Source organism: Thermobia domestica, chromosome 18 (assembly GCF_964235325.1).
Source record: "Thermobia domestica chromosome 18, izTheDome1.hap1.1, whole genome shotgun sequence".
NCBI classification, from domain to species: domain Eukaryota; kingdom Metazoa; phylum Arthropoda; class Insecta; order Zygentoma; family Lepismatidae; genus Thermobia; species Thermobia domestica.
In genome coordinates, this window is record NC_137471.1 from 130,734,190 (window position 1) to 130,758,726 (window position 24,537).

Below are 24,537 nucleotides of genomic sequence, written 5' to 3' on the forward strand. Positions count from 1 at the left end.
CTCACATTACCAAAGAGTGTTCTGATTTCTGCAGCAAGAATGGAATTGTTCTTTATGCTCTTCATCCAAATGCCACACATATAATCCAGCCTGCAGATGTAGGGGTTTATAAACCAATAAAACAACATTGGAGGAAAGCTGTTTATGACTGGCAGAAGCTTAATCCAAATCGAACAGTGACCAAAGCAGATTTTGCACCAATTCTAGTGGACGTTGTAAAAACCAAAGCCACACCGGAGACGATAAAGAATAGCTTTCGGATGTGTGGACTTGCCCCTTTAAATGTAGATGCAGTTGATTATTCGAAATGTTTGGATCACCACACACGGGGAGAAACTATCGAACATCAAAGCACCATCTCAAAGAAGTATAGTATCGAAGAATATCACACGGCTCTTAATGTTTTACAGAATGAAATCGGTCATGATACAGTTGTTAAATTTAACGACGTCTTGGGAGGAAAAACTACTATCGACCCTGAAGACCAAAAGCTCTACAATATCTGGGAATCAATTAAGAAGAAAGCAGAAATAAGCGATCATCTGCTCAAAGATTCTGTGTCTGCGAGTGTGAGAAGTGAGCCAAAATTAACTAAACCGTCGCAAACTCCCGTGAAGGAAGGCAGTTCTAATGGAGATTGTCTTGTCAAATCACAAGTCGCTGTTCCTTCTCCGTTTAAGAAACATCTCTAGTGGCCAAGAGAGGTGGAACGCAAGAAAACCAGAAGATCAACTCAGAAGTTCCCATCAGCTGTTTCGTCTGGTGAATGGAAGCAATTCTATGAGAAAAAGGAAGCTGAGAAAAGAGAAAAATCTCTCTCTCAAGAAGCAAGAAAACGAAAAAGACTCGAAGCTGAAACAAGAAAGAAAACAACAATTACAAAGCCACGCAATGAATCTGTTATGTGCTAAGATTAATGAGTTAGTAATACTTACTGATAACCCTACATGTATCAAATGCAACAAAATCTTTCACGCTAATTGTATTAGCAAATCGCACAAAGAATTTTTCCCAGGTGTGGATGATTCTGATTCAGATGTGGAACTCATGTGCGAAAATTGTTTTGATGTGCGTGATAGTGATGACGATATTGACCGTCTTTTACATGCTAACCACTCATCTTAAGCGTTAATACTTGCATAAGCTTGAATTATAAGAATTTGTGAGAGTGACGAACACTGGAAGTTTAAGGTGACGACTTTGAGAATTTTTGTGACGACTATAGGCATTTTTCGCATGTTTGGATTGTTTTAATTGTAAACTTTGTTCTATGTGTTTTATATCAAAGGTAATGATCCTGTATCACACAATAAGCTACAAATATTAGAACCAATGTACAATTTAAGCATTCACCTGTATCTGTTAAAAGTTATGAAGTAAAAGGCAAAGTTGCAATCAAAAAGTGACGACTATTGGCACATTCACCCTATTTGTCTCTTATCTGTAGTTCTGAGTTCCTTTTACTTTGAAGTGACAAATGAGAGAAGAAAGTATGGTGTTCGAAAAAAAAATCAAGTTTGAGATTTCAACGAATTTACACGTATTAACTTATAGCTCCTAACACCGAAAAAGTTATTTTTCGATACATGTCCATCTGTTCGTCCATCCGTTCGCTACACTTTTCTGTGCACTCGCCTAGAGGCCATACCGTTCAACTTATCAGCACCAAATTTTAGTTTAAGATTTTTATAGTATTTCCTAGTTTTATTATTTCCCTTCTACTCCCAAAACAAGGGTAGTTTCATGTACGATGAAAATAGAGAAAAAGATATTTTCTCATAACTGGCTCTAACGGTCTTATTTTCTTTCTTTATTATATAAATCAATATTTAATTAGCAACCCTATTTTGTAGTATAAGGCATTTATCTGAGAAAAATCTACGAGGGATAGTTTATACTAAGGGGTGAGTTTTTTCTCAGTGATTTTCTCAAAATCGACTCAAGTGTTTTCGTTCATATTTTATAAATAAATATTTCATTATTAACTTAACAATATGGCATAACTCGTTTGTCCTAAAAAATGTGAGGGGTAGTTTATTTTTGGTGGAGTGTGTTGTCTGGGCGATTTTCTCAAAAACGACTCAAAAGAGTTTATTCATATTGCAAAAATAAATATTAATAACCAAACAACCAAACACTATGGCTAAACTCGTTTGTCGTGAAAAAAATATGCGAGGTGTAGTTTACTCTTGGGGGTGTTTTTCCCCCACGGTTTTCTCAAAAATGAGTCAAGCAATTTTGTTCGTACTCAGAAATAAATATTTCATTAAAAACCTAATAATATGGAATAACTCGCTTACCCTGAAAGAATCCTCAAGAGATAGTTTATTCGGGAAGTTATTTTTCCCTCACGATTTTCTCAAAAATTACTCGGGCAATTTTATTGATAATTCATAAATAAGTATTTCATTATAACCCTATATTTTAGTATAAGTTATTTCTCTTAAACAAATTACAACCGATAGTTTATTTTGAGGGTCAAGGTTTTTCCCGACTATTTTCTCGAACGACAGGTGATTTTGTTCAAATTTCCCAAATAAATATTTCATTAATAACCAAAAGTATATCTTAACTCATTGTTCGAAACAATTCACAAGAGGTAGGTTACTCCTGACGTGTTCTTTTTGAACGACTTTCTCAAAAGTTAATCATTTGATTTTTTTTTCATATTTCATAAACAATGATTGCATTAATTGGTATATTATATGTCTAATGAAAATGTGTTCAAAGTGTGATTTAGATTTGTAGTATGGATTTTTTTCAATCGAAGTTTTTTATTCGATAAACTGACATTTGATGTATTTGAATAATACGATAATTTTATTCGCATTATCCAAATACACACTTCAGTAACAACTGCGGCCTGACACAGTTAAGAAATTGAATTTAAAAAGTTTACTGCGGTGGCCCTGTAACTGAATACTTTTTTTTTTTTTTGGCAAACTCCCTATCTTTTTGTGGTAAACTCAGGGTTTTCTTTTTCGAGCGACAAAAGAGAGAAGAAAATATAGTGATTGCGAAAATAATATATCAAATTCAGATTTCAACGGATTTACATGTTTCATGGGGTCTACATACCGAAAATGCGACTTTTTGACATCCGTCCTTCCGGTCCGTCCGTTCGGTACACTTTTCTATGTACTCGCCTAGAGGGCATTCCGTTCAACGTATCTACACCAAATTTTAAACTTAGGATTTACATATTATTCCTACAGGAGATTTTCCATGTTTTTCCCTACCACCTAACATACGTGTGGTTTGCCAACAGCCGAAAATCGAAAAAAGCTATTTTCTCAAAAATGGTTTTAATAATTTTGTTTATTTTTCATTAATCAATATTTAATTAACAACCCTATATTGCAGTATCAGATATTTCTCTTAGAAAACTTTACGAGGGGTAATTTATTCTTGGATGTGACTTTTTCCCGACGATTTTCTCAGAAAAGACTCTGGCAAATTTTGTACACACTTCATAAATAAATATTTAATCTTACAACATGGTATAAGTCAATTGACCTGAAAAATATATGAGTGGTAGTTTATTCTTGGAGTTGAATTTATTCCCAGTGAGTTTCTCAAACACGACCAGTTGGCAACCCTGTATCTCGACAACGAAGCTAAATTCGAAACCTACAAGAGGGCCATTTGTCTCCTTTTGATGTCACGAATCATCTTCCAAAGTTTGTGGACATCTTTCAGATTCACCCTTAATGAAGCTTCTTTTCGAAAAGTTAACTATTAACTTTAGGCATTGTTTCTCTTTTTTAAATCAAAATGCCGTTATTAATTTTAAGGCAGAGAGCTATTCTGCGAGAATAGATCTTGAAAAATAATTTTAAAACTTAGACTTTTATTTTCGAGACATTCCAGACAAGACGAGACATTTTACAAGCTATCTCGTGTCCAAAACATTTGTCTCGTCTTATCTTGGATGTCACAAAGCGCGTCTCGTCTTTCTCGAGACATGTTTTATCTCGTGCGCGCATAGTGTATTTATGATAATTGCTGTCAACATAAGTTACAGTCCTTTCAATTGAATTAATTTTTATTATTATTATTGAATTTAAAATTAAATGCAATATCTAGTTTCACGTTGCGCGATTATGCACCTACGCTAAGGGAGAATGATTATGAATGAAATGGTGAAATGAAGAAAGTGGGAGGAAAATGGAAAATCCCAAGAAAACCCATACCCATGCACACGGTATTTGTCCACCTCAAATTTCACTTGGCGCGAAGTGGAATCGAGCCACGGACCCCATGCACGAAAGGTGAATGCTTTATTATTATTATTATTATTATTATTAATAATAATAATAATAATAATAATAATAATAATAATAATTGAAGCGAGCTTAACGAGTTGAGTCGATTTTGAGTTTAACGTCCTGTTCAACAGCGAGGCTATATGAGACGTGAATCTACTGATTAACGTGGAATCCGAACCACATGTGTTCCCGCCGGGAATCCAATTCGGATCTTCCACGCTAAAGTCGCGTACGCTAACCGCTTAGCCACTGCGGAGCTCCGAGCTTAACGAGTTTCAACCATCCGACTCAACCAACGTTTGAGTGCCTGTTCGTTTGTCTGTTCCATGACAACTTCTCATAAAAGACATTTCATTTTAATGAAATTAGTAAGTGCCATCTTTTAGCTTTGCGAAGTAACTATTTCTTCGAATTTGAATCTGTAAAATATAAGAGGTTAAAGTAACCAAATGGTGCAAGTCTCCACTCATGTATACAAAACAATTTTGCAATATCAACTACGTGAATCTTGTCCCATAAAAAAGCCGAACCCCCTACACCGAAGAGCCCTCCGAGATTTGATCATTGTCCACACGGACTGAAATTGTCGTTTGAAGCCAAGACTTTAATATGAAGCCAATAATTTCTTTAAAATAGACGAAAAATTCGAAAGTTATAAGCATTTTCATATTTTTGCCTTTTCCCATAAGGGAGCCGTAACCCCCTATACTGAAGAGCCCCCCTTCCCCCGAGATTTGATCAGTGTCCACTCGGACTGAAATTGTCATTTGGAACCAAGACTTTAATAAAACTAACTCTATGGCCTATGGAACCCACAGGTTCAATGCCGCGTTCACAAAAGCTCTCCACTGACTTCTATCCTTAGCTAACTGCATCCAGTTTCTACTTTGTATTCCAATCTCTGTGAGATACCAACACTTTAATACGAAGCAAAATATTTCTTTAAAATAGACTAAAAATTCGAAAGTTATAAACTTGTTAATATTTTTGCCTTTTCTCATAAATGGGGCCGTATTAGCCTACACTGAAGAGCCCTACGAAATTTAACCATTGACCACTTGGGCTGAAATTCTCATTTGAAACCAAAACTTTAATATGAAGCCAAAAATTAAATTTTTACATCAATTTAAACTGACTGGGTTCCGGTTCACCTCACTATTGTTTAGTTTAGTTAAGTGGTAATTTGTGACAACTTCACATCATCAAAAGAATCTTTCACTTCCCCGCCTTCCCAGAAGTTCGTGCTGGATCCGCCACTGGAATCAATAGACACTTTTCCTATTCTTTTTGTCACCCTTGATTGTGTAGGGGCTCCCTCGTACAAATATAGATGTGGTAATATTACAATCAAGGGGCGCTATATATTAGGTATTTCTTTAGTTACCTACCCCTAACCGCACAGGTCCATCTTTGGTAGAATAAAAAATGTTACGTGATATTCCAATCATGAAAGGGGAGAGGATGCTGCAAATATATCTTATTCATTTTGTCTGCCCTGCTTATCAGAAATTACTTTCTGTTGGTAGGGAACTGAAATGAGAGGGGCAAAATAAAATGTCGTACCCCCTCCTACATGGTTGCTCAAACAATTACTAAAGAAAGCATTTTAAACTAAGATATTTAAGATTTAAACTAAGAAACTAAGATATCCTTACATTATGTAATGATGGCATATTTATTATTATTATTATTATTATTATTATTATTATCATTATTATTATTATTATTATTTGAATGTTTTTGGAGCACTGAAATTTTGTGAGACGAACAATGGTATGTAGAGGTTTAAGATGGGTGGTCATAGGGGAGGAAAAACCAGGACTTTTCTGTGTCTGACCCTCTAACGTAAAGATTATGTGCTGAAGGTAAGAAGCATCATCATTCTACAATAGGTTGCTTTTACGTAGAATATTAATTACTTGAGGTTTCCTCCTTCGGGCTACTTACTTTATGTAGTAAATTCAAAACAATTTCAATTCAATACAAATACATTGTTAAACTTTTTCGTAATTAAACATCTAGGGAAAATTAAACATTTAATAGGGAAATCTGTTATCAAAATATCCAAACACGTAGATAGAAGACTATCTAGGAAGAAATATTGTGAAACTTTATAAAATCCTCTAAATTAGAATTAACATTTACTGGGAAACATTCGTTATGCGCCAGCGAGCATATAGTGAGCAGTGAGCACAGGGGAAATAATTACAAAACTGTTTGCAAACAAAGTTAGGGACGCTAATGCAAGTGCGAGAAATTAATCATATTCATGGAGAAATTAAATGCCTACTAAAAGCAGGGAATTCGTGTTACTATTCGGTTCAAAATCTCATATCGCCGCGAATTCTGTCGAGGAATTTGAAGCTTAGAATATACAAAACGATAATTATGCCTGTTGTTTTGTATGGCTGCGAAACATGGTCACTTACTCTGAGGGAAGAACATAGACTGAAAGTATTTGAGAACAAGATCCTGAGACGAATATTCGGATCCAAGAGGAACGGGAATGGGGAATGGCGGAAACTTCATAACGAGGAACTACATAATTTATATGGTTTACCCAACATTGTTAGGGTCGTCAAGTCTAGGAGGCTTAGGTAGGCGGGTCATGTAGCTAGAATGGAAGAAAGTAGAAACGCTTTCAAAGTCTCAACTGGAAGACCAATCGGGAAACGACCATTAGGAAGACCTAGGCGCAGATGGGAGGACAATATTAAAGTGGATTTCGCAGAGATTGGAATACAAAGTAGAAACTGGATGCAGTTAGCTAAGGAAAAAAGTCAGTAGAGAGCTTTTGTGAACGTGGCATTGAACCTCCGGGTTCCATAGGCCATGTAGTTAGTTAGTTAGTTAATGCAAGTGCGACAACGACATTTTTATCTTTTTATGGTATCGTCATAAGTTTTACACATATGTTACAATTTGATTCTTTCCCACATAAAAAATAAATAAAATAACCATAGTTATAAAAATGACAACCGCACTTCCATGGGGACCGAACCCACTACCTTCAGTATACATATTAGTTGCTTTAACTAACTGAGCTATTCGTTTCCTTACGTGAACTGAGCCTGTTGCGGTAAAGACGATTTTTCATTACGATCGTGCTACCAATTCGTCCTTTTCCATAGATAATTTCCACTATTTGCTCTATCTTTACGTTAATACTTGGTATATATTCATATATTTGGAGTTTGCAGATAATGCACGTAATAAGACATATTAGAAATATTTCGTTAAAAGTTTAGTTTGTAGATCTAATCCACATTTCTCTCAACGACATAGATGTCGCTGCTCCGTGTTGAACTGCAGGATTCCCTCGCGTTCTTGAAAATTTCCTACTTTAGCAGAGTTGGTAATTCTCGAGATTTCTGTCGATTTAATGTTTTTTGCTTCTAATTTCTTTATTTTAAGCTAACATCTAACACAAATATTAAAAACGGGTTTGTTATTAACCTGTCCTGCTGGGAAAACCTTCCGAAATTTCGAACATATAAGGAAAACGGAGATATTTTCAAAAAACTTCAAAATAAAGAGACGCGTCAATTATTTTGCTCATAGTAGTACATGCCCCAACTGAAGATAAGGATGACGATATAAAATTCAGTTTTTACGAATAAGTGGAACGGATAGCATATTTTTTTTTTCACGCCCGAGAATCCACAACCGGAGAAATTTCGCAGTTCTGATTGGTTGAATTGTTAATACGTTGTAATTCCATTCTGTGACAGAAACGGAGTAGTGACACAACACAAATCGAATCGTTCACTTGTTGGATTGGAAGTAACTAGTGGAGCTGTGGAGGGCATAAAGCAGGAAGAATAATTTATATTCTACCTACAAATATTAATTACGTGAAATTAGAAAATAATGTAATTAGACTTTGTATAAGAGAAAGGGAAGAATGGATGTCTTGGTTTAAGGAATTTGAAACATTAAATCGACTTACTTATCGAGTTGAACGAGGAATTAACAATGATGGAAGACAAACAATATATAAGGTAAGTGAACTCCATGATTTGATTAATTATAACCCTTGTAAATCTATTCCATAATTTAGTTGCGTATATAAGCTAATGCTATATACATTTCAGACAATATCTTATAAAAGAATACATTTGAAACAGGAGTAGTTTCCAAGTTCAACAGGCGTCACATTGCAAATACTGTGCAGTGTATAAACATTGCAATGGAAAAATTTAACTGTAAGTATCGTAGTGTAATTTTCAGCGCAATAATGGTGCAGATTTGCTGTACATGTATGTACACTTTACAAAACAAATTCGTAATAATATTTTAATAGACTAGTGTGTAAATCTAAATGGTTGTGTTCTTACCTATAAGACACGTGTCTACGTAGAAAACATTAAAAGTCGATCTTAAGCACGGATTCACCCATAAGGTAGCTAGTAAGCACAGGATACGAAGTGAAGTATCCGAAGTCAATGTACTAACTCATCACACGCTACTATAGAAATGTCCGAGAGTTGAGCGATTCATGAAATTAAGAAATTTACGCTGGTAATGTGTTACGTTACTTTGCAACACCAATCTGTAATATCTTTAGTAACGCACAAATGCATAATTCAATACGTAAAGTAAGAGATTTTAAGCCATATACAATGTCTTGCCCCAACCTCTATGTGTTCACCGATCTTCGCTGACGCGCCTGCTCCATGTTCTTATTATGTACGTACACCGAAGCCTCTTAAAGTAAATCTGTACAAAGCAATACAACCCCCCCCCCCCACAGAAAATGAAAATTTAGTATTTTAAACGAGGTTCACCCGAGCAGACTCTACCAAAAACAAGATTTATAAGTTAAATACGATGTCAAAACACTTTTCGTGAAAGAAGTAGTGTGTGAACATAAGTAATTTCTGTCATTAGATGATATATTGAAATGCATTTTGAGTGGGAGTGAACGTATTGTAAGTGTAACTGCCGGTATTTACTGAACCTGAAGGCGGAAGAATACAAGAATGCGAAGAAGGTGGAAATAAATGGCGGAAATGTTGTGTTCATGTTAGCAATGGACATTTGTGATGGATATAATGCAAACATACGATTTTATTACAAAGGACTATGTCATAAAGAGCGTCATATCATGAAGTTTTGGCAGCGTCATGGTATGTTGAAACGTAAAATGTACTACGTGAAGTGTGGAAAAGTAAGTAAAAATTCAAAACAAACGAAGACATATGTTTAGCAGAAGGGGGTTCTTTTCTCTAATAAAATGTTACAATTTTGGTAATTTCTGTTCACATTCGGTTAGTTTAAAGTAGGTTATGTTAGTGTATGTTAAATTAGTGTAGATGTCCCGCATAATTTTCCAAAAGAAGATAGAATTTCGCTTATTTCTATAATATTAGGGAAGTTTATTTTAGTTCAGGTTAGCTTAGATTTGGTTACGTTATGTTACGTCTAAGTACTTGCATCATTCATTTCTTGTGTAAATTTTGAGTTTTTTTTACGTGTTTCTGGATCCCTTGTACTAAACATACTCCCAAACGAATTTCTCCTCGCAGCGGGCCATTTGTACCCGGAAAACTAGTGAAGCCATTTTGAAAGTAAGAGTTATTACAATTATTTAACTGTTTTTAAAGTTGAAAATTATTGCGGATATTTTATGTATTTTTCCACTATGCTTTTTTTTGTGTGTATGCCCCCGCCGCTGACGCGCCTGCGCCCTACGGACGCACCCCCTCGCTCTGCTCGGGCTCTGACTCAGTTTATGCCGTACGTGCTTTTAGTGGCCACCTAGCACAAGTTGGTTCATGGTTTAAGCATTAGTTCTTCATTCAGTGCATGCTCTGCTAGAAGAAATCGGAAAATGCGATACATGTGTGAAAATTTTGTAGAGCCGTCTGCTCGAGTAATGCTTTAAACGTATTGAATTACGCATTTGTGCGTTACTAAAGACATTAATATAGTAAATTTTAATTGACTGAAAAACGACTAGGCCTATACGTGCAATGCACTTAAAACCCATTTTTTTTGTTTTTTTTTGGGGGGGGGTTAAACTTTTTTGTTTGTTTGTTTAAATAATTTGCTCTATGTATTTGTATCACTTATGGACAGAAATAAGTTTATTTCAACTTGGTGTTATTATGCAACAATCAGGTTATGCAGGAAGCGGTCACATAAGGTAAAAGCGGAATCCAAACTGCTTCTCGGCTTACATCCGAGAGAAATTGTCCTCCATTTTAACTCGAAACCGGGACTAATAGGCCACAAATGCGATACCTCTGCCGACCAAAAAAACCAGGTTTAAACAAAAAAACTTTTTTTTTGTTTTTTCAATAAAAACCATGGTTTTTGCCAACCCTGCTTGTTAATATAACTATCAAGAGTCATTTCAGAAGGACTAAAGATAAACAGTTACACAAGTGAAACCATTATACAGAATTATATGTACAATTTCAAAATAGTGCAGAGTACAGAACTATTTCAGTCCAAGTTAGTTCGCTACGACTTTTATTAGTACAAGTTAAAGGAATACGACGACTTAATTTCCATGTAAGTAAGAAAAGTGAATAAAGATAAGAATTGTTTGAGTCCACTTTGGCTCTGTCCCATTTATACATAAATAGATACCAAAGATACTTCTGATTTTAATAAATGCCTCTTGTGGGGTTTGTATGACCCCCTCCTCCCAAAAAAGTACGGCATTTCGATGTATTTTGAAATGAAATTAAATCTTCAAGTTTTACATCCCACGTTTATGCCGGTTAGGCTAAAGGAGATGATGAGTGAAATGAAGAAAATGGGATGATTTGGGAGAACCCCGAGAAAACCCACGAGCATGGTGTTTGTCCACCACAAAGTCCACACGGCGTGAGCTGGGATCGAACCAGGGACCCCAAGCACCGAAATAATATTTAGAGTTTTTCTTTGCAATTGCATAACTATAATGCAATATACAACTATAAAAAATCACAAAAGAAATATTCATAAACTTATAAAGAAAAAGATGCTTTTGTAATATAATCTCTGAGTAATGAATGGGGAATTTAGATCTGAATATAATACTAATAATATACGGGAGTGAATCGTGATAACCCACAAGTGTGTATTCATCAAGATTTTACAAACATGTTTCGTTTTTTGGTTTGTGGTTTAAACCAGCCAACCCTGCGAACAAGTATTCACGGCATGTTCCCTACTGTCTTATTCTATGACTGCATACTTACGTTTATCTTTTTTTTTTTTCTTCACAAAATAGTCTTTCAACATTAGCAAGTGTTTCTGAACGGTTAAAAATTCTCTATCCCATTTTAAGGATGCACACTACATTCATTAAGTAAATTATGCACCTTGTATGGTTGCATGCTTACAATCCTGAAATGGTAAAGACGCAGCATAGGTAGGCCAAAAACAGTAAATTTATTGTTAATTTGAGTGATTGCATACAAAAGAGCATTCTATTAGATATTAATTTCCACCGTCGGAAAAGTTTAGCAAAATGTATGGAAACTGTATTAACCCAGTTATGCCTGAAAAAAATTCTACTATTTATTGTTTTAATCTTTTTTATTTTAGCTCATATTATTACCTTATGACGAAAAAAGGCAAAAAAGATGATCCCCCACTTCCAGTTTCACCGGGAGGGGGTGTCCTTTAAAAAGTAACGCACTTACAGCACAGTATCCATAGAAAGTTCTTATTTCGGTTGGTGTGCCTACTAAATTACAATAATCATAATCTGATTTCCTAGTATGAAACAACTGAATGTAAGCTTTACCAATTTGATTCGGCACTCCTATGTAAATATTCATTAATCGGGAACGTTCCGTTTCAGCATTGAGTTGGGCGGTATACAGGTGGACCATTTATCTTGATACGCCTTTGTAGCTTCTAACTAATAAATATAAAACGTTGACATTTTGCACCATTAAAATATCGGCCGGGAGAACCTATTTTTGACATGCTATTCAATACTACTAGACTAACAGTGTTGCTATTTCAACAAAGTTGTACTTTATCAAACCGTAATACGTCAGTTTATTAGAAATTTTGACCCTGTTTGGCAATTTTGTAGTTTCCTGGAACTAATCCATAGAAAAATTGCTAAAAGCGAATATTTTTAGTTCTGTAGGTGCCTAAAGGAAGTTTCATCTTCATCAGGGTGGAAAAAAATCATGATTTTTTTTTAAAACGTTTTTGATGATTTTTTAAAAATTTAAATCAAATCTTTCTCCTCGTATAATACAAGTCGCGAACTGAAGAAAAAGTATAAGGAATTAGTATTAAATGTTAATTATGCTATTTAAGTGAAAGTATTGGGATTGAATTTTGAATTAATCCCCAATCGTTAACCTATATCAATCCCAAACATTGTTTTTTAACAATTTTAAATTATTTTTTTTTGGGGGGGGGTGTAAATTATAGACTTTCCGTCAAGCATCATTCATATTTATCCTAGGATCATGGTTCATACCACCTTCTCTTCAGAATAGAACAGCCTTTAAAACGATAACATTCACATTTTCCCTATCCCTGAAGCGGAAAATTTTGAGAGGGGATTTTTTTTTTTTGATCCCCTCTGGACTCCCCTATGTTAACGCACAGATCTCAAAATCAACTGGGAAATACTAAGAGTGTACTAAATGTGTGTACAAAATTTCAAGATTCTATCTTGAATAGTAAGGGCGGGAAAAATATTTAACAATGAGCTAAGAACATCCCCACAATACCCCAGATGACCCGGATGTAATATAGAAATTTACTCATTCTTATTTATCCTAGAATCATGATTTCTACATTATTCTCTTCGGAATAAAACAAAGTTTCAAACGGTAACATTCAAATGTCTCCATCGTGTGGGCTATCTGGGGCTGGAAAATCACGAGAAAAGGGATTTTCTGTTAAGAAATATCCCATTTTTACTTTTTATCCCTCTGTACCGCCTCTGTTTAAAGGTAAAGATTGAAACAAATTGAAAAATACTAAGGGGTGCAGTGAATGAGTGTCCAAAATTTCAAACTTCTAGACGCAAAAATAAGCCCGCGAAAAATAATATCCCCAGATTCGCGTATAAAACAGGATCTCACGTAACAGTTTCCGGAGACATACCTATTTATCCTAAGATCAAGGTTTGTACATCATTCTTTTCAGAATAGAACAGCCTTTCAGATGGTACCATTCATATGTCTCCATCTTAGGCGGGAAAATCGCGAAAAAAGCTATTTTTTGTTAAAAAAAATCCATTTTTTTAATATTTTTTCCCCTCTAGATCCCCCTGTTTTCACGCAGAGATCTGAAATCATCTAAAAAATACTAAGGGTGAACTGAACGAGTATGCAGAATTTGTCTTCTGAATGCAAAATGTAGGCCTGCCAAAAATAATAAAAATAGGCACAGCAGAAAATATCTTTTTTAAATATGATGTCATCACATCCTATGTCTTGACGCAGAGAGGCGTGAAAGCATATGTAACATGCTCTACAATGCCTTCGAGAAAACGAAGTAAAAATCTTTATTGGTACTTTTTTAATCGAATAATGGAGATTTTAGCCTATCACCTAAAAATAGGTGATACAATTTAAAAGGTTAAGCGTTAAGGAAAAAGTACAGCAACGCTTATCAAAGTGACACTTTTTTTTTTCACAAAAGTTACTGATATTTGGCAAGGGCATATTTTTAAGGAAGTTGTAACTAGCTTGCGGTACGAAATACATAAATTTTGCCCAAAGTTATAAAATAAAAAAAAAAAAGAAAATCGAGAGGGGATAGGACACTTCTAAATACGCCCTATTATCTGGGAACAAATATATAGACGCGCACACAAAAGAATCTTCGTCTTAAATGTCGATAGTGATTTCCCCGTTGGAATAGTTAACGATTTACAATATAAACCATATGTTAAGAAGAGAAGAAAACAGGTTTGCCCTGTTACCCCTTCAAAACGGGATTTTCCCTAATCATCCTCTGCATGACACTTGTTTTCATACAATGCTGTACATACTGTACATTTGAGTCTCATTGTATTATGATTGTCATCTTCCATAATCGAAATAACAGAACAGAAACGGGACTTTACTTATTTTCACTTTAAATTATTTCGGAATTTGATTTAAATCAACGATTTTTATTTAAAAAATCAAGTGATTTAAATCAGACTGATTTAAATCAATCCATCCTGATCTTCATGCTATTTAAATAGGATTTTTTAAATACATATCTCATGGTTTCGGTAGGCCCTAATTGAAATTGTAATAATAGGTCGAAGGGTCTGGGGGCGAAGCAGAAGCTTAACTTAATTTATTGTAGTATACATTGTGTGACATACATATGGTTTCCTACTGCAGTAACTAAATTATGCACTACAATCTCTGAACTTCAAGTAGTTTTAGTAGATTTTAATTATTGTTATAGTAATTAATAAGAACTTCAGAATGGATTTATCACATCGATTTCATTTTTTTTTCTTTTTTTTTTCATTATAGGCAGATTATCGGTGTCATCACAACACGCATCCCAGAGATAAAAGTAAAGCTTCAGCGAAGCACACAGGATGCCCATCCCACATCAGAGTAACGATAAAGAAAGTTGGCAAGAGATGTTGGTATGTCTACTAACTTATATTTTTATAGATTATGTGATATTTAATTTATGATATCTTAATGCTGTTTATCCTAAAGTTTCCAAAAGGGCTGTACGATTTCTGTTTCCATTTGCCACTACATATCTGTTTGATAGAATGTTTTCTCACCTCGTTCTTAAGGAGAACAAATACAGGAACACTTAACATGCAGCCAGATCTGAGTCTGAAATTATCCAGTTTACTCCAGACATGCGGAAATTGACATCTCAAAAACAGCATCAGCTGTCACATTAGGTGATCGTTGAAATTTATACTTATTGGCCTACCTGGTATGATCGTAGTTTATTGAATATCCATTTACGAAGCGGGTTACTTAAGTTTCTGGCCTCAGAGTGAAAACATGACGCTAGGTGCACAGTGATAGCATTTTATCCAACATAGTTGACTTGTAAGTTGACACTCTTAATAGAACGATCCTGCAGCAATTCTATCCCATGATGATAAAACATTTTGTCGTGCGGTACAAACCACAACTCTGCAGCTGCTATGACGTCATTGTCTAAATTCAGTTCCTTTTAGGTCCATGTTAAGTTTTCGGAAAATATAATAGTCTGAGGGACCATATCTGGAGAATAGGGGATGGTCAATGATATCGAACTTCATTTTACACAGATTGTGCATTGCGATGGCTTGCTTTGTGGCAAGGAGCATTGTCTGGCAAGAAGACTGTGCGTTTGGACAGTTTTCCTCACCAGTTTTCCTTCAATGCGGTGTGTAATTTTCCAGCTATTCGCTCAATATTACCCCCTAACAATTCCCAAAATCGACATCCTTCGCTTTCTCTACGGCATTTTTTCGGCCTGGGAGACCCACTATGGCACCACTGCATAGACTAAGTTTCGATCTCGCATTCAGACAGACATATTTGCGTTTCATCAGCAGTAATAATTTGTTTAATAAAGCTGGAAGCACTTACTAAAAGACTAGGTCGCCTGTCTGCAAGATTCGTGTCGTGCACACGATCCACAGTTTCCACGGTCACCACTATTTTTGGTCTTCCACATCTCTCATCTTCAGTGCTCCTCCAAACTCTGCTAGCAAGATTTCATTGTGCTATATGAAAGACAATCATTGGCCATTGTTTATATCAATTCATCACAGATTTTCTTCGTTCCCATATTCCTTGAGAAGAGGTATTTGGTGACTGCTCTCTTCTCACATTTGGTAAAAGAAGGGTTGTGAAAAACCCATTTTTTTAAAGCCCAGCCCAGTGGGTTTTATTGGGCAAAATTGGGTTTTATTTGGCAATATTGGGTTTTATTAAATTTGCATATATATTTAAAGCCATATTCCTATAATCCTACTTAGAATACAATATGAACATTCATATTTTATTGTACAAATGAAACTATGAAATTCCTCGTGGGACCGCAGTGATTCACTTTCACTTGCTACTTTCATGGTGTATACTGATAGTGGAAATATTTGAACTATACTGGAATTTAATTTTGATACTGGAATTTTGATCCACATACTGGAAAAATTATGAAATATACAAATATTATCCTTCTCTTTAATCTACCCTGGATTTTTGAATTCCAAAAGTTAAGGGTAATAACAATCTTGTATTATAACTAGAATAGAATAATATACAATTATTTATACAAGTTGTAATATAAATTAATAATACATTTATATAATACAAATAATGCTCTAGGCTTACTGTATCAGACCTCCGATCAGGGTGTCTACTGGACATGAAAGTTATGAGGTGGGGTTGTCGGTCAAGAGATCATGAAAGTAGTGATATTGAGTTTCATGTCAAGTGTCTTTTGTTGCAAGGCGCATTACGTATTGATTTTTGAAAAAATATTTTGTGAAGTCTACGAAGTGTTTGTTGATTTTTTTATTTTACTTTTTTTATTATTATTATTATTTTTTTTTTTTGTCGTACACAATGCAGCACAAATTTTTGTGTACGTACTTCTTTGTTTTTATATTGTATATTAAGAAGGAGGCAAGGGGATTGGCCTAAGCAGCTGTGATTTTCTCTTCCCCCCCACCAGATGATTGCACAGCATTACCTATTTATCGCGTTTCTTTGTCGTTTCAAGATCGAATTTCAATTTTCACAGCTGCTTAGTGAGGAGAAGGTGGCGGCCAATTTTAAAAACAGTTAATTATTTGATTTGTTATTGTAGCCTAGCCTGCTTCATATTTTAACCCTTTGGGGATCTTTTCCGGATCCCGGCTTTTTGGGCTATTTTTTAGACTTTCAGTCAAGCAGCTACTGCATCGTCACTATTTATCCTAGGATCATGGTTCATACCTCATTCTCTCCAGAATAGAGCTGACTTTCAAATGGTACCATTTGCATGCTCATACCATATACCAGAAGCGGGAAAGAAAATGTCAAAGTGAAAATTTCGGAGGGAAAATTTTTTTTCTCGAACTTTGCCCCCCCCCCCTGGACCCCCCTGTGTGAACGTAGCCATCTAAAAAATACTGATAAATAGTACTTGGTATACTGAATGTGTGTGCCAAATTTCAAGTTTCTATCTTGAACAGTAAGGGCGGGAGAAATTTTATCAAGAATTCCCACAATGCCCCAAATTACCACAAAACACTTTGATCTCAGGGAAAAAGATTCCTGAAACATCCCTAATTACCCTAGGGTCATGTGTCGCCCATATTCTCTTCTGAATAGAACTGCCTTTAGGCGGTATGACTCACGTGTCTCCATCATGTATCTAAGGCGGGAAATTCAAAAAAAGGGAATTTTTGGGTATAAATTTCCCTTTTTTCAACTTTTAGCCCCGTTGGACCCCCCTGTTTTAGCGCAGAAATCTGAAAATCTGTTAAATACTACTCGGTGGACTGAATGTTTGTGCACAATTTCAATCTTCTAGGTGCAGAAAAAAGCCCGCCAGAAAAAAAATTCAGAAAATACCCATGTTACCCTATACAGAAGTATATTTTTCAAAAAATCCCTGAGACGTCCCTCATTACCCTAGGATAAAGATTCGACCGTCATTCTCTTCAGAATGGAACTGCCTTTCGGACGGTATGACTCAGGTGTCCCAATCATGTACGTGAGGCGGGAAAATCCTGAAAAACGGGATTTTGGGGGTAAAAATATCCCTTTTTCACCCCTTTGCCCTTTGGTTCCGCCCCTGTTTAAACTCACAAATCTGAAAAAAAACCTGGTAAATACTACTCGGTGGACTGAATGTTTGTGCAAAATTTCAATCTTCTACGTCGAAAAATAAGCCCGCCAAAAAATTTTGAACATAGGCTTAGTAAATGAGAAAATAAATTTGATTTATGACGTCATCACCTATGTCTGGACGCAGGAAGGTCTGAAACCATACGTAATGTCTTCTACAATGCCTTTGGACTTGAAAAAAAAAAGAAAAAACGGACGAAAAAGCTCAAATAACGCAATGTACCATGAAAAACGCGTATGGTACAAATTGTACCATAAGATCCCCAAAGGGATAAATGAGGATTGATGTCAGTACTGTCAGGTATTTAGTCAGCATTTCCTCATTTCTAGTCAGTAAATTTTACCCTACAGCTAGTTTGCAGACCTGAGTATATTATGTACGGTATATAATATACTGCATCCATTTTATGCATTTACTTACTTACATTAATGTTGCACTTATCTGTTCAGAGACAACGAGTGAAATAAGAGGAAAGACTTCTTTCAGAGATGAGTGGTTGGACAGAACAATAAATTCAAATTGGAATTTGCTTCAGAGGTTAGAAAATAAGTATGGGTATTGCTCTTTGTGGATGACAAATTTTTATATTAGCAATATGGGATTTTTTCAGTTCGATCTCATGCCGAAAGCAAAATGCATATTAAAAGAGTAAATTCTTCAAGTTTGAGCAAAAAACTGTTTCACATGGTACCTGCTAAGGCAGCAACTACAGACTGTTCCTGTGAATGCTGCTTCATCAACTACAACTCTGTTTCGGTGAAAACTGAACTTCGTGAAGTGCGAACTTGAGTTGTTAATAACGAACATACTTGTGTTATTGATAACAGAATCACAACATTCAATATTTGTGTTATGCCTAGAGATCTCAACAATTTTATCATCAAACATGAAGTTATTACTGCAGAAATATTGTGGGCTATTAATCAAGTTATAACCCTTCTTTTGCTAGAAGTTTGGCATTTGTAGTGATCTTTTTAAAGTGATGTTTCTCGGCGAAATTGCGAAGCAGTTCAAGATGCACATTGACTGTGCCCACACTTTCAAAAAGAATTGACAAACGTGGTTAAAGAGTGTCCTATCATCTGTATTTCTTTTGACGAAAGTTTCAGTCCTGTCGCTCAGAAGGGTCAAATGGATATAGTTCTAGATTTTGGGACGAACAAGATATCTTATGTCCGCATTTTTAGGTCATGCTACTGCTGAGGATCATCTGATGGCATTTTTGGAAACTTGAAAGACATTGGTTTAGATACGAAAAAGATGCTGCAAGTATCAATGGACGGGCCGAATGTAAACCTCAAGTTTTTGAACGATCTGAAGAAGTACTTAGATGATTCACCTTCAGATCCAAAGCTGTTGTACTTTGGTAGTGCTTCGTGCATGCTATTCACTGTGCATATAAAACGACAAATAATAACCCCAAATGGTACATTCACAGATTTCCTGCAGATATTTCCTTCAATATCTGAATGCCGTTATAGTGCACTCAGCACCCTTAATATTCTGAAAAAGCAGAAACGCAATTTAATTTTCAGTAGTTGATATGGCTTAAAAAAAAAAATTGTCCACCAGCATGGAGAAGTTAATCCTTTTTCACAGACTCTTGGTGCAACGATGTAAGATTCTTATCCAAAGATGAAAGCTCCTTTGTGGCTACTGTTAGCGCGCGCGCCTTTGGCGTGGGACACCCAGGTTCGATTCCCGGCGAGAGCTCATGTGGTTCGGATTCTACGTTAATCAGTAAGTTCCGTCTCCTATAGATTCGCTGCTCAAAATCAACTCAGCTCAACTCTTATGCAAAGATGAAAATAACGGAGTGCCTTATGTGGTTTTAATCCTCGATTGTGTGAGCGGGAGGAAGATGAGTTTGCATACTATGAATAAATTACCAAAAATCATTAATACTCAAAAATGCAAATGTGGGAGGAATCTTAATATTTAATCTGATAATTACGTTAAATTACTGCAACCTCCTGCCACAAAGTTAATTTACTAAAATTATTCAGTCGGTAGAGTCTTAGATTGAATAAATTTAAAATTTTGAAAAAGATAAACAAGATTCCTGTTATGCATGAAACTCTGATTTACAGGTTACTATGGTTTTAACACCCATCCTGTATGCGAAAGACACCCAAAATACGCTCATCGTAATCACAATCCATAGATAGACCCAGCTTCTGGCCTGAAAAGCAAACAAGATAGACAAAAGGGTAACACATTACCTTGCGGCCAAACTGCAAACAATAAAGAAGTCAACATTCCAGTGGTAATCCTGTTTTAATGCACCACTTCCGTAATTCCAGATGCACACAAATATTATTACAAGAGCACTCGCGCGCGCGGTCTCGCTATGAGACCTGAGAAAAAGAAAAAAAAATATTTCTTTTTAATATTTCTTTATCACACTTTGAGCTCTGAATTTCTTATCGTTCGTGCACTTTTGAAGTTAAGGCGCCGCGCTCTTCTTGCTTGAAGTGTCTCTGCTTTCACTATGGAATGCACTTCCGGGTCGAGTTTCTTCCAATGTTGTGGACCATGCTCCTGCTAGGCTCTGCCAACCGTCAGGTTTCCTCTGCCATGGGATTTCAGTAACACCAGTGGCGGTTCAAAAGGGTAGTCCTTGGTGCGCTAACACTAGCGACTAGGTTTATATACGAAGAAAGTTCTCGCTAGCTTATCATCATCAGACACACTGACGTTCTCTTGCATTAAACCTGCCTACTTAATACAAGCAAAATGGCTCAGTTCTTGTATTTAATTGTGTTTAAATAAACTAGGCTATAAGATAGCATTGAAGATTGCCCACAGAATCCGGCATGGAGTTTTCTTCAATAATGATGTTACTAGCTTTAGATTTCACTATTAGTAACGTAAACAAGTGACCTGGCGTGTGACGTAAAAATGGCAAAATTTACTACTGGTGCGAAGCACTTTACGAAATATAGTGTAAAGCATTGTCTCTTCCCACTAGTAAGTTGTGATACATGTAGCACTTTGTCTTATATCACTTTTATAGATTTTTGTAAAACACACTTTTTGTAAATATTAGTGGTATCTCCTACTCTCCCATTCCACCACGAGAATGTTAGTTCAGAGTAAACGAAGAAATACCGTAGGTAAATTCACTATTATTGCCCATTTCAAAGCACACACGCACTAAAATATAAGTTTGTAACTCACGCACGGTTGTTGCTAACACATAGCTGAATGTTACAAAGTTGCCAGTAACTGACGGTTAACACGACTACGAATTTCAGTGTTCGATGCTCACTGTATCGCGATTCAGGAAGAACTGTCCTTCTGGTTGTCCCGAGTAATGTTATATTCTTTTGCGGTTCATTGTTTCTTTCAACTGCTGGGTTGGGCCAATCCAATATAGCCCGCTTCACTGGAATAGGGGTGAAGGTGCATCCCTCACCTGTGAGTTTCCAGTGACCTAAATAACTCAAAATACTACACTTTTTCATGTTCTTTTCCACTTTGTAGCTCACTTCAATTGCATCGTTGAATGTCACTATGTGTGTTAAATTGCTTAATAATCAAGCTTCAGTTTAGTATCTTTCACTCACACACACTGTGCTGTATTTATAATGAAATATTAAAATAAACACCAAACTTATTTAAACTTCGTCACTTGACACGTTTACTTAGACACCTTGACAGGTGAAGCCACCTATCGGCGACACCAGGAACTGTTTGAACAAGTGACATTGAATATGGTAAATTACAGAAACGGATGCATTGAAGGATTGTGTTTTCTGAGTTGATTAAAGAAGTTAATTAAATAAATTAAATAAGCTATATAAAATGCAAACAAATTAAAATGACTCTAGACAAGGCTAAAGTAGCCTGACACATGATAATAAACATAATATAACTGATTGGAAGTTCGCTTCTCTCTTGCAACAGTATTGCATTCTCGACTATATTTAAAAAAAAAACTAAGGTATGTGTTAGTCTCTCCGAATACCTTCCATAACCATTAACTAGGCCTAAAACTGGTATTAGTACAAGCCAATTTTACAAAACAAAATATATATATATATCGAGCTACATATGTCTAATACTACGGGAACACCCAGAAAGTTTATTTACATAACATAACACATATTATCATACAAATCATATCAGCGGCGCAGACGATAACTATATTTTGACAGAGACATCTAGCGGATGTCATGGAACCATTACAAACAACGTTCTAGACAGCTGCCACTCTAGCTCAAGTGGACTCGTCCATAATTTTGAAATTGTCAACTTCTCTTTCTCTGAGAATGTTCCGTTGGCAAAAGGACGCTTCAAGAGTCTAACACTCTAAAAAGGGGAGTGTCTAAAAAACTAGCACCTCTTTGTATCCTGTATTCTCACATCGATACGCTAAAATTTTTATGGTTTTTAAAGTTGTCTGCATAGGATCTGTGTCTCGGTAGTGATAGTGTATGCTACTACCTATAATAACACTAAGAAATGAGACTGGCTATCCATCTAAGCAAAACCTGAAGCTATTAGGTTTTCTATCCTTATGAAGATGGTTACATTGATTCCAACATCTTCTACAACATGAGAGTCCAACGCTCCGTTAAGCACACATGCTTTCTTTAAGTTTTTTTTTTTCTGTGAGGCTTTCTCTGCCTCTGTGCAGGCAAACTAGCGTATCTAAAATATAGAATTTGCTATCTTCTTCGAAGTTAATATTCATTAATATCAAATTCTCATTGCTTCACTCTGAAATCCTGTCCTGTTGTTCATTACTATTCAGTTACATAACACAATAAACCATATATATACATAAAAATACTAATAAAAGTTATATGCTACCGCTGATAAGTATGTAAATACCAATAAACTTTATATGCAAATCCCTAATTAAATTGAAATAATATTCATAATTTCTCGCAAAATTTAAGTATGTAAATCATCTTACAACACAGTTCATGTGACGTTCACAATTGGTGCAATTGGGCATTAGTGTTATAAAATCGTAATTTTACTTGATTTTCATTATATGTAATTTCTTTCTTAAATAATCTTTTATTTCTTGGGGGCTGCAGATAATTAATAGTTGTTTCAGGGTGTCAACGACATTAAAAATTTTTGGAGACGCTGATATAAATGAAACAGTTAGATACTTTCTATGTCAGATAATTGTAAATTAGTCGTGTTTCTCGCTAAAATTTGATAGCTTTTCTTTTTAATACAATGAGTTATTTAATTGTTTTTGTTATGATTATTTCAGGTCTAAGAACATATACATGCCCAAGTATCCAACAATCGTTAGAATAATTGGTGACCACAACCATCGCACCACGGGATCTGAAGCTTTGAAATTTCGGGACCCGTCTACAGAAACAAGAAGAACTTTTTTGGAGCTTTTCAAGGCAGGTAACAGCCCATCTCAAGCAATGGAAATCCACAAGAGAACACTAATGGAGGAACACGAAGACTATGCTGTTGTCTCTGCGGATCGTTCCATTTGTCCAGACTTACAATGGGTCTATAGATTATATTATAAGGTGTTTAAAAATGAATATGGGGAGTACACGCCGAAAATAATGGAAAGTATTAAAAAAAAAGTGGCAGATCTAAGGTGTGAAAATCCTAGGATAAGTTTCTGCGAAGTAGACAATAATTTTATCGTTGTTCTGTGTACACCATTAATGGAGCGTGTGCACCGTCTGAAAAGTAGTGCGGACATAGCATTTGTTGATAGTTCAGGTAATGCTGATAGGTTCAACTGTAGGATTTTTCTTTTAATGGTTGACACCATTGTTGGGGGATTACCGATAGGAGTAGTTGTTACAAGTTCTGAGAAAGAGGATATTTTGACTAAGGCTTTGAGTGAATATAAAAAGCTACTTACACAGTATTCTTTTGGTGGTCGTGCTCTTTCCGTGCCAAAAATATTTATCACTGATGACTGCATTGCACTGCGGAATAGTTTATCTGTGTGCTTTCCGGAAACATTGTTAATGCTTTGCATTTTTCATGTCCTTCAAGCCGTGTGGCGTTGGTTATATTGTGCCACGAACTCCATTGACAAAAGAGAGACAAAACCTTTACAGGAGCTTTTCTAAATTGGTATACGCTTCAAGCAAAAAAGAATTTGAGGATGGTTTGGAGAAACTCTGTAGCGATAATTCATTAAAATATCCACAATACGTCTCGTACATCAAAACTCTTAGTGAAAGACGTAATGCTTGGAGCTTGTATAGCCGCAAAAGTATGATAACTCATGGAAACAATACAAATAACATTACTGAAGCAGCATTTAGAGTTTTGAAGGACAGAATTTTAATGAGGCACAGAGCTTTCAGCATCCCTCAATTACTAGATTTCTTGGTAAGAGATATGCCATCGTATTATGAACGAAAAATTATTAATGTTGCTAATGGTAGATGGGATGAGGTGCTGCAGTCACGCTACAAACCAAATCCAGAGAAGATCGAGAAGCTAGCAGTGCATTACGTAAGTGGATCATTATATAGTGTAGCATCTG

The 24,537-nt window shown here is 35.7% G+C and overlaps 1 protein-coding gene across 1 annotated transcript; it reads left to right on the forward strand.

Annotated features, from left to right (window-relative positions):
- The first annotated feature begins 8,072 nt into the window (after window positions 1–8,072).
- On the forward strand, window positions 8,073–24,249 carry LOC145676065 (uncharacterized). The gene is made up of 3 exons (XM_081746930.1): window positions 8,073–8,269; window positions 14,717–14,835; window positions 23,278–24,249. The coding sequence occupies exons 1-3, from the start codon at window positions 8,177–8,179 to the stop codon at window positions 24,113–24,115; spliced, it is 1,050 nt and encodes a 349-aa protein (XP_081603056.1). The 5' UTR covers window positions 8,073–8,176; the 3' UTR covers window positions 24,116–24,249.
- The last annotated feature ends 288 nt before the right edge of the window (window positions 24,250–24,537 follow it).

Coding starts and splice junctions, on each gene's coding strand:
- LOC145676065 (XM_081746930.1), top strand. CDS start 8,177: ATGTCTTGGTTTAAGGAATTTGAAACATTAAATCGACTTACTTATCGA. Junction 8,270..14,716: donor GAAGACAAACAATATATAAG/GTAAGTGAACTC, acceptor TTTTCATTATAG/GCAGATTATCGGTGTCATCA. Junction 14,836..23,277: donor AAAGTTGGCAAGAGATGTTG/GTATGTCTACTA, acceptor TGATTATTTCAG/GTCTAAGAACATATACATGC.